General features: G+C 37.5%; 1 protein-coding gene across 2 annotated transcripts in view; it reads left to right on the top strand.

Moving 5' to 3' along the window:
• Positions 1-11,030, top strand: part of LOC122083464 (homeotic protein knotted-1-like) — a 14,073-nt gene extending 3,043 nt beyond the window's left edge. For both annotated transcript variants that reach the window (XM_042651281.1, XM_042651282.1), the window contains 2 exons: positions 10,214-10,467; positions 10,629-11,030. In XM_042651281.1, coding sequence (XP_042507215.1) covers positions 10,214-10,467; positions 10,629-10,835 — 461 coding nt within the window. In that variant the 3' untranslated portion in view covers positions 10,836-11,030. The remainder of the gene's footprint in view (positions 1-10,213; positions 10,468-10,628) is intronic.
• Positions 11,031-11,447: the final 417 nt, after the last annotated feature.

Raw genomic sequence — 11,447 nt, 5'->3', positions numbered from 1 at the left:
TGAAGCAGAACATCTGAAGAAGATGCTATAAATATATATTCTATCACTATCCCAACAAGGGGAAAGGATGGTAAGAGCCTTCTGCAGAACTTTAAAACTGATGGAATTCCAGATCTATTGATTTGCATGAGGAGTTGGACCATCTTTTTTAATTTCTTTCCCACCAAATGTGATATATTATAGCATAAAAAAAAATTCTGCCAATAGAATCACAAACAGACTTCCCTTTAAACTCAGATAGATTCCATTCCCATTCCCTAGGAAGGATCTAATCGGTCTAGGAGAAGGCTTAGTAAGAATACCCTTCCCTGGAGACTTAAAGAAAAGGCAACTGAGGAAAAAGATGTTTGATATCTTCCTGGGCACTCCAACAAAGATTAGCATTTGGAAATAATGATTGACCTCGCTATAGGAAAGCCTGGGTAGGTAGGGTGGAGTTGATAGCCCTCCGAACAATGAAACTATGCCTAGGGATGTGACCTTTAGCCTGAATGAACCTATGCCAAATAAAAGAGGCTTAGTAGTCCTCACCAGATTCCAAGTGGATGCTGAGAAGAACCTATCGAAAGAGCAAGCAATCCGCTGGACGAGGCCACCACTACCTTTGGGCCTCCGGAAACATGTTGGAGATCTGCTCACATAAAATGTAGGGGATATGGAAGGCCTAGGAAGCCAAATGATATTCCTATCGATGGAAGAAACATCAGCCAAGTGATCAGGCCATACATCATATCAGATCTGTTCTCGAAGCAACATAAAAGGACACTCTCAGGGTGCCAATGTTTCAACCGAAGGATTAAAGTATCGGGTATCAGTTGTATCGGTCAGGTAATTTTAAGGAACATATTGGAGCATATTGTATCGTATTAGAGATACGCAAGATACACTAAAGATACACAGAGAATTGGACAAGGTACACATGGAAATATAGTTTTGCATTAAAAAAAAAGTATAAATAAGCAATATATAACATGTATCATGCATAAATACTAAAATGGAGAACACTACATTAAGAAACAAATGCATTCAATTGAAATTGTTATAAATAGCCTTAATAACTAATATATAATAATAGTCTATTGTTGACTTTGTGAGATATATTTTTTTTTAAATTTATAAATAAATCGATGCAACATTTTAGTTTGTTTTACCTAAATCTACTCAAATATAGCAAAAAATAGAAGCAAAACAAATATTTGCGATAAATATTTGAGTTTTTTCAACTTACCTATCTTGTGCTATGTTTAGCTTTAATAAATGATTTTTTTATGCTTCTATCCCCCTAAATATCAGTTTATTTGTAGATTTTGAATTGTTTTCTATAAATGATTCAAAGCTCAAGTCCAAGAAATGAAAGGGAGATCAATTGTGCAGTTGTGCTTCAAAATTTGAAAACTATAGTACCGCCAGCAAGAAGAACATGCTCTATTTTGAAAATGAAATGGAATCTGTAGATACGTATCTTAAGTATTGATGTGTATCAATGAGTATCGGTACGTATTGGTCAATACTTGAGGATACACTTATTTAAAAAAAAAAAGTGTATCATATCGGTATTGGTCGATACCAATACGTATTAGCCCGTATGACACACACCGACACTGTAGTCCTCAACCAAAGAGGAGGGTCCTCTCCATCATAGAGATTCTAATAATACCTAAAACCAGATGCCTCTAATTGAAGGATCTTTCTATAGGACTTCAGAGGACAATGAAATGCCTTTAATTGAAGGATCTTTCTATAGGACTTTAGAGGAGCAATTCATTGTCCAAGGGGAGTCAATCCTTTTTGAGAGGCTTGGATAGTGTTTCATTGTGTACCTCAATTTCTAAGAGACGTCTTGTCCATGCACGATTATTAATATTATTATTATTATTATTATTATTATTATTATTATTATTATTATTATTATTATTATTATTATTATTATTATTATTATTATTATTATTATTATTGTTGTTGTTGCAAGTCTCGATCTGCACCCTAAACCGGCCCGACCAAACCGAGTTCAACTAGCCCATGTCAGCATCCCATTTTTTAAATGGTCAAGAGTGACACACCAGCAAGGCCTTCCGGAGTCTTCCTATGTCTAAATTTGGCTAAATTTGTGGAGGTCAATTAATTGAATTACAATTTTGGAAAGGTGAACAGGTAGGAGAACTCGATTCTGGCAGCAAGGGGGGAAAAAAAAAAGGGAATCCCCTTTGACAGATTTTGTGTGCTTTGGGAAAGTTGTATTAACGTGGGACTTTCCTATTTTGTCTTTTGGAAAGTGAATAAACTGAAGTTCACCTTCGTTATCTAATTTTGGGAGATTTATATTGTGAAAGGCCAACTTCGAAGCTGACTTTTAGGAGACCATGGAGTAGTCGTCCATCCCTTCTTCTATTATAGGAAAGCTAAAATGCGGTTTGGGGAGGATTATAGAAACCGTGGACTATCTTTTTTTTTCCCTATATTTTAGGAAACTATTCTTGAGAAGATCACCAAACTCACTAACCTATCACTCACGGTTTTCAAGTTTCCGTCTTTTCTTCTTTTATGGGATGGCAAATTGATGATGATCTACACAAGCTCGCCATCTTGGATAGGCTGCACGACTTAAGAAGCATTGGAGGAGAGACCCAGCGAGCCTTACAAGTTTTGAAGTCCACCACATTGGGACAAATTTAAAGAGGGACGGTTTTGATGAGAAAGCCCCTCCGTGGGTGAATTCATGAAGCAGCATACCGTGAGCCCCTTTTCCTTCATTCTCTCTCTCTTCTTTTTTTTTTAGGGTATTATTTTGTGCCAAGGAATCTAAGATGATTAAGAGTTAGCTTGAATTAGTTAGTTTCCTTATTTCATGTTTAATCTCAACCATAGGATAAGATAGGGTTAGATAGTAGAATTAGGTTTTTGGTTTTTGGAATGAGTTAGATTAATGCCCGTAGTGTCAAGAACTACAATCTCTTGAAATTTTGTAGGGTTTCACTACAGTTTAGAAGAACATTCTCTTTTTGCTCTTGCATTTGTGTTACTCGGTGACACACCTGGTAGAGTGGTAGAGTGTTCTGCTGTCTCTTGCTGTCTCTTGAAATAGAAGCAATAGTTTTTCTTAATTTTAACTTTTTGTTGCATTATATATTTGTGAGGAAATTTTCATCACAGGTTTGTATTGCTGCATTTAACACAAGATTAGGATAAATCAGAAACAGTGATGCAGCTGGTTGATGTGAGAGGATGTTAATTGATGCGTTAATGTACATCAGTCTAACCATTGAGACTGTGTTTAGACGCTCGTCCCTTTAGCAGTATGCACTAGTGTTGCCATTGGGCCAGTTCCCTAAGATGCCACGGATAAGGACAAGGATTTGAGATTCAAATTGAGATGTTGATGTGCACAATGTTTTGGAATAAAATCCAATTTTGTGTTTAGTAGACAGCAATGGTCCCAAATAATATGGTACTAATCAGACAAAGATGCACAAATTTCTTTAATTGATTTGAATTTTTGTTAATGATTAGTTGTTGACAACATTGTTTGAAGTCAGGGTTTCCATCTCGAATTCATAGTTGCCAAAAAAAATGCAAATATAGGAATTCAATCAGTGAAATCGAGCCGGTTTTGGTCAGTGTTTGGTATTCTATTTTGTGATGGATCATTGAGGATGACCGTAGACTTGGATAATACTATACACTTTGGCCCAGCTGTAGTCCCAGAGAAAGGTATCTTTTGTTAACTGGAGGAAAATCAGATTTGTTATGCCTTGTGTTTCTACTCTTTTCATATGAGGTTGGTTCACAGAACTGTAGGAAGAAGTAAAATCTATATGTATGCGACCTAGATTCTCTCATGGTGGAAAATTTTCTTAACTCATCCATTGACATTAACACTCTGGCTGAACCAAGTAAATCATTCTGTGCGGTGTTTAATCTTTGCCATCTTTTATTATCTACTGCAATATTTTGTTTGAGGTTTCCAATGTCTACAGTTACCTAAATGGCCAAATCTTATGTGGACTATGATATTCATGGTCTATCCTAAGACATTGAATCTGCTTTATTATTATACTGGATTTATTTCATATTTTTTTAATTTTCTTCATCTTCAACTCATGGGGGTTAAGAAGCCTGTTAATTTGACCAAAGAGGCTAAATCTATTTGATAAATTCTAGTAGATGGTTGTCCACTATAAATAATGGAATATTTGGCTGTTTCCTGCATCAGTGTATCTGGTAATCCTAATAGATGTGGAATCTGCATGGAAGAGACCAGGCTCAATGTTACACTGAATGCACTGAAATGTATCAAGGATTACAACCTGGGAATATGGATTTGGCAGCAATTTGAGATGTAATGAATAATCATTTGGCCTATCGTGAACCTTAGGTAATTATAAGGATAAGAAGGTAAGCATGTCTATGATGAGCCAAAAGGGTTAATACTTTGTTTACTAGCCAGTTTAAAATTTAATATTTTCATTACTCGCTAGTGTAAGGAGTGTTGGGAAACGAATATTGAAGTGTTCAGCCATGATGCTGAAATGGATGGTGATGTGTTACTTGGAAATGATTTTCATGTCATAACAAGCTTTAATCGGCACTAATTCTTTTTCCTTCCCTTTTTTCTTAGTGGGCGGTGATCAGAGAAATAGTCACAAAATTTATTAGCTTTAAGGTAGAAAAATTTTGTCAATGGCAAGATTCAATTCATTAGTAGTTCTAGGGAATGGATGAGAGTGGGTAAGATAGCTGAACTAAGTAAAGGGTCTAAAATCCTATGTTGTGGGAGAAGAAACATGATCTATGAGTGATGTATTCTTGGATTGCATCTAATTATTTATTGTCATTTATGATTAATTTTTAATTGTAATTGGGCTTAGCTCTAGGATTTAAATTATTTTGGATTTTTATTTTGGTTGATGGGTTGACTCAAGCCCATGAGTTGTGTATTTAATTAATGTCGGACCATAGTAAAGTAGGTTTAGGGTTTTATTCTTGCTTTTAGTCTCAGCTGTAGGATCTTAATAATATGGGTGGTTGAGATTGTTTGGGGTTGCTTAGGGTTTTTCTTTCCTCGTTTTTATTTTTTTCCTTTAAATGAGCAACTGCACAACCATAGAGGGGAGTTGATTGATAATGAATTTGGAGTTTCTCCTCTCTGAAGTTTTGAAGAACTTCATCTCTTGGAAGTCTTGAAGAACTTGAAGACAGGTCTAGAAGAGCTTGTATTACCTGTTAGTTGAGCATATCCCGACCTTCTTTTGTTCCTGGAAGAGTACAAAAGTTGGTTCCACGTCTTTGGACTGCATCATTGTGGCAGTTAGTTTTGGTGGTGTCCAATGAATGTAGTATGAAACCGGTTGAAAAAAGTTGAAACTGAGTAATAACCAAAAAATTAAGGTTAAGTAAATAAATTAATGGAAAAAGTGTCCGGCAATATTAGGGTACTATTTCCCTCTTACATGGGGTTCTTTATTATTATTTTTCTCCTGGTCTAACCATGTGAATAATACCTTTCTCTGCCCCCAGACTGGGTCGTGGCCTCGTGAGGGACCCCTCTCCTGAAATTAATGAAGTGAAAGAAGCTTAAGATTTGATCCTTGGGTTTAGGATAAATGGATGATGTTGCTCGCTTTCTACCTACATGGCATCAGTTGGAGCCAAATGTTTATGGAAGTGTAACAGAGCTATTGACTACTCATAGGAACATATCAAATTATTTCCACCTAACCCCTTCTTCCAAAACAAAAATCTCGTAGCTTTTCCATTTTTTGCTCTTCATTTAATTTGTTTTTTTTTAAGTTAATTTAATTTTATAGATTCTAATTTATTTAATTGTAATATCTTTGGATGATTGTCGCAATATATTAGCAGTCTTCTAATCCATAATTCGTAGGAGGCAAAAGAATAATTTGTAAAACATTCATGTTGGAGTTGCACCCAATGCGTAGAGATTTCTTTGTAGATAAACAAATTTATTTATACATCAGAGTGCAGAATTTGAATGTGTGTGCTTGATATAAAATGCTCCTATGATTTGTTTCCTGACATGAACTCGTTTCCCATTGCCAAAATTGAATGTGTAAGATTTTGACTTGGAATTATCAAAATTAAACTCGGGCATTGATATTTTTAGGAAATCAATTCATGCATTATTCATTAGATTTGTTGCAGGTATTTTAGGTTTTTGCCCATTAGATCTGTTGTTTTATAGTTGTCCTTGTTGGCAACTCGGCCACGTGGCGGTGATGATGTGGCCAGTTTGGGTGACGTGGATGAAAATGATGACATGACAGTGTCTAGTGTCACCGATGAGATAACAGAGCAGCTTGGTATGCATAGAGTGGTTTAATACATCATTAATAGGTGGTGCGGGTTTCTAGGTCAAAACTGATAAAATTGACCTATTTACAATTGAGGGCATTTTCAGCAGTGAAAATGACATTTTTGGAAGATCGTTTCTTCATAAAAAATATAGATTGTAATTTATCTAGTCCAATGCATCTGATTTTGTCCAATTCCGACACCGTATGAAGAAGTTACGGCATTTGTGGCAGTCGAGGGCAGTTTCGGCATTGAAGATGAATTTTTTAAAGGAAGTGTTCTCCATGTAATAATACAACAAAAATACAATATTTCCAACGGTTTTGATTTCATCGCGTTCCGATTCCGTATGAGAAAAATACGTCATTGGAAAGGTATAGGGGCATTTTGGTCTTTTTTACATGGATGATTCAAATGATTGAGTTTTCTGAAAAGTCCTAGAGCATCCAGTTACGGTTCCAACGCACTTCATTTCATCTCGATCGGATGTCGTATGAAAAAGTTATAAGTGTTTCCGTAAAGTCGGTTCGAAAATCCAAACCGAAAATCCATCAGTTGCTCTCGGTGTTGGGTGGATCTTTCGGAATTTATTTTTGAAATTTGAAGGGCTTTTGTGTAATTTCAAGATTTTGAAGGTCTGAGTTGTAAGGGGTCTTTAAGCACTGAAATATATGGAGACAGGGGCTTGATTGTAATAAATAGGAGTAAAGGGAAGTGAAATGGATGGTTAAGATTCGACCACGTAGGCTTGATACCTATCCAAAGGCTGCTGAGATTTTGTGCTGACATGGACGAGATAGATGCTTGCGCATAGGATTTGATTGGTTAGGTGCATAATTCTTGATGTACTGGCGCTACAATTTATCAAGGCATGTTGTGGTGTTTCGCGCGTGTATAGAAGATATAAAAAAGATTCCGATCTTAATGATCTCATGAAATCTGATTAAAGCCATCATGGAGGATTCGGATCCAACGGTCTATAAGTCTCACTTTTGTGAGTGGGAGACAAGCTCCCTTAAAATCCGAAAAAGCAACCAATCATAGATCGACAACACTTCTGATGATGTCAGCGCCTACGTCATGATGACGTCATCGAGATTCAAATCTAATGGTTTGGATCTATTGTCCGTTGGTTTAATCGGACGGCTTAGATTATAAGATCTTTTATATGAGATCTACGGTCAGATTTCGCTCCAGTTGCGCGCGCGCCGCCGGTGTAGCCTACGCCACTCATACGAAGATTCCATTTTAGGCTATCTCATTGCTCCAACTTCAAATGGTCATATCTCCCTCATTTTAACTCTGATTTGGGTGAACCAAGTTGCAGCTTCTTCATTTTTTCAAGCCCTACACCATGGAAGCAAGAAAAATGAGTTTTGAGTGAAGGAAGGTTATGGTTTTGGCAGGAGAAACTTTCCCTTCTTTGTTGGTCCTTGAATGAACATTAATACTTGATGATAAATGTTCTTAGGCCATTAAAGGAGGTAAAAGAGGTGGTTGAAGTGTGTTAATTGTACATTAACTCAAAGCCAAGGAGGAAGAGAAGAAAGCAAGGATGTGTTTGCTTTGAAGAGCAAGAAGCCAAGGAGAGAAGGTGTGAGCACCAAACTTGTCAGTACAAGTTTTCAGTCATCCCACGCAATCGGCTGTGAGATTCTATAACCTTTGATTTTACATTATATGCATGCATGTATGTATGCTAGGGTTAGTTGTGGATGAATGTATACATGCTAGGTTAGTTGTGGATGAACTGTAAGCATGCTAGCTAGTTGTGGATGTATATGCTAGGCAGAGCTTGACTGTAGGGCATTGATATATGTCCAATTTAATTGTATTATTTATTGTGTGCTTAGTGGGTGCGAAGCACCAGGAGTGGGTGCTCTCGTGTAGTGGGTGCTACACATTGTATCGGCACTACGAGTGCCATCTCAGCTTCGGCTTGAGAAAATTGGGTGTGGATGTTCTCGACTGTGGGTGCAGTCAAAAGTAGTGTATTGAGTAGGTACGAAGCCTTTACAGGCACTACTCCGGGGATGTAGGCAAATTGTCGAACCTCGTAAAAACCCTGTGTTGTGGGTGCTTGTTGTTTGCATTTTATATTGAAGTGCGTGGAATGTGGAATGGGTGTGCATACTTGGAAGTGCCTATGAGAGGTTGAGTGTGCATACGACTGTGTGCAAACAGGGACAGGTATATCAGGTTTTTCTTGGCCAGACATCGGACAGGTTTTTGGGGATCGGAATTGGACTCACTGATTCACCCCCCCTCTCAGTGACTGCCGGGTTACAACAAGATCACCATTGGCTAGTAGGACCTTGAAGAATTTAGATTCTCAGTTTAATATGATGTCAAAGGAAGAAGGAAGAAAATAGTGTCTATTGAAGTCATCATGATGCTTTTAAACATGTTTCCCCACCCAAAGGAGGTGGTTCTCCAAGGAAGAATGAAATTAATTCATTTGATTCCAGCAGCATGGGATACAGAAACTAAATGAGAAAGAGACTCTTGAACATCGGCTGCAACAGACCCTGAAGCATAAGTTATAGAAGGCTTTATTTAATTTGTCATGATGAGGTTTTAACTTACAATATCGGTGCTCTAGTGAACTAGTAAACAATGTTTGAGTACTGTCAACCCCAAGGGGGTAGGTAGCTCAGTTGGCAAAGACCAAAACCTTACAAATAAGAGGTCATAAATTGAAGTCTCTTGGAGCCTATCTATTCCCCAAAAAAAAATGTATGAACAGTGTCTTTTGGGAATCTTTGTGAGCTGGGGATTACTGCAATTGTGCTTCACCTAGAGGTGCATACTTAGATAGAAAAGAGCAATAAGAGCAACCCAGTGTAAGAGGCTCCTGCTACTGCAGGGTCTAGAAGGGCAAATGTATGCAGTCTTACCCTTTGCTTCACAGAATAGGATGTTTCCAAGTTTTGAACATGTGACCAACATGTTGCAATAGTGCAACTTAACCATTGCATGACATGCTCGCCCACTTCTATAGAAAAGAGCAATAAAATGAAGATATATAACATTCAACATATTCAGTCTAGAATAGATAATCAAGTGGGTCGTGGTGTTTCATCTTGCAGCAGAAGAAACCTATATTAAGAATAGCATATGACAGGAACAAGCCTAGCTTGGTCACAAAGAAAAGCATGATAGGCAGAAGACCTGACTAGGACATGCTTAGTCATGAAGTTGTGCTTTCTTGTCATTTGGCAGACTTGGATTGGCACTAGCGTTCTATGTGAACCCACACCTATTTCACTGGTCAAATTTCACCTTAGAACAACCACGAGAGGTGGTTTAAAAGTGAGTTTCTAGAGTTCTATCAAAATTTCATGAATGCCTTGTTGTAATTGAATGACATGGCATTTTTATAATTATGTCACTTGATACTCACTCTTTAAGTGACATGGATGTGGCATCCTCTGTCATATGGAACCACCTACTATTTCTTATATGGCAAGTCTTGACAGATATGGAACATCATGACTGGTCATTGCACATACAAGGAACTTTGTGTTAATTATATGCGATACATTGCCAGGAAGCTCTGCAAAGTAAGAAATAGAGCGAGATATTCCGACAATTGAAAGATTTTATTCTTTTGAACATTTTTTTCCCCTTATTTGATCAGTTTATTTTACTTATTCGATTTTCATGTCAAGTAGTAGGAAATGTTAATCGAAATATTCAACTGATGGTCATTATCCATGTTAGTTGGGCAATTAAATTTTAAAGGGCATGCTTATGTCCTAAAGTGATGTGGGGTGGGGGGATATAAGTAAAAATTAAAAGTGAATTCAGGCAATACCCTGGCTCCTTGTTGGATACATTTGAAATATTTGGTAGTTGAGTCTACCATCTTGCTGTTAATAACAATTTGAATTGACGCATGTAGATGAGAAGTGTGAAGGTGTGGCCTCATCTGAAGAAGATCAAGACAACAGTGGGGGAGAGATGGAACCCCCTGATATTGATCCACGTTCTGAAGATAGGGAATTAAAGAATCACCTTTTGAAGAAGTATAGTGGCTACTTAAGCAGCCTCAAGCAGGAGCTTTCTAAGAAAAGAAAGAAAGGGAAACTTCCGAAGGAGGCCAGGCAAAAGCTGCTCAATTGGTGGGAGATACACTACAAATGGCCATATCCATCGGTACGTGTATGCGTAGCCGTTACTAAAAAACAAAGCACTTATTTTCGTGATTAAGATGAAAATTATGAGAAAGGATGTGTTCATAAATAAAATTTAACACCAAGTTCTTGTTTTATTTCTCATTGTAAATTAACAATGCCACCTTAATGACAATGGAGCAGGAGACGGAGAAGGTTGCATTGGCAGAATCGACCGGTTTGGATCAGAAGCAAATCAATAACTGGTTCATAAATCAGAGAAAACGGCACTGGAAACCTTCTGAAGACATGCAATTTGTGGTTATGGATGGGTTACATACCCAGAATGCTGCAGCTCTCTATATGGAGGGTCATTTCATGAGTGATGGTGGTTACCGTTTGGGTCCATGATCACCAGCAGAAGGGAAAATGATCATATCCTCTGGTGGAGTAAATTTGAAGGCTTGTTTAGTTTTGATCTACTGCCTTAGTAGTGTAGTATACCCAGGCCTTGCTATAGTTCATCAAGGATCTTATTACAAAATGTTATGTTATTTTTATTCATGAAATTTCTCTAAATATATGATGGCCATTAATTGAAGTTCATCGGCACTGTAGACATTGAGTGTTTTTTGTCGTCTTATGCTGCGGTATCCATCCCAAAAGTTCGAACTGGTAGGTGGCTATAGGCTTATTTGTAGCCAATGTGGGACCAAACTCCCAACAGCAACGCATGTATCTGGCTCGAGTTAAACCAAGCCTGATGAATGGTGAGAGTTACTGATTCTTTGATTGGATACTACAATGATCTTCTCATGAAGTTGCCGCGGTAGGGTCTGGATGAAATTTCAGAGTTCAATCTGCAAGAAGTTTATATAGCATCATGGAGTGTTTTGTGGGATCTTTCATGCTTTCTTCATACCCCATGGGAGTGTATATAGTCTGTGTCTATGAAACATAGGGTTTGTGGACATGGTTGTGGAGAATCAGATATCTGTCTGAACCTTGAACGTGCTCAAGATT

Source organism: Macadamia integrifolia, chromosome 7 (genome assembly GCF_013358625.1).
Source record: "Macadamia integrifolia cultivar HAES 741 chromosome 7, SCU_Mint_v3, whole genome shotgun sequence".
NCBI lineage: Eukaryota > Viridiplantae > Streptophyta > Magnoliopsida > Proteales > Proteaceae > Macadamia > Macadamia integrifolia.
This window is presented reverse-complemented; position numbering and strand designations above follow the sequence as displayed.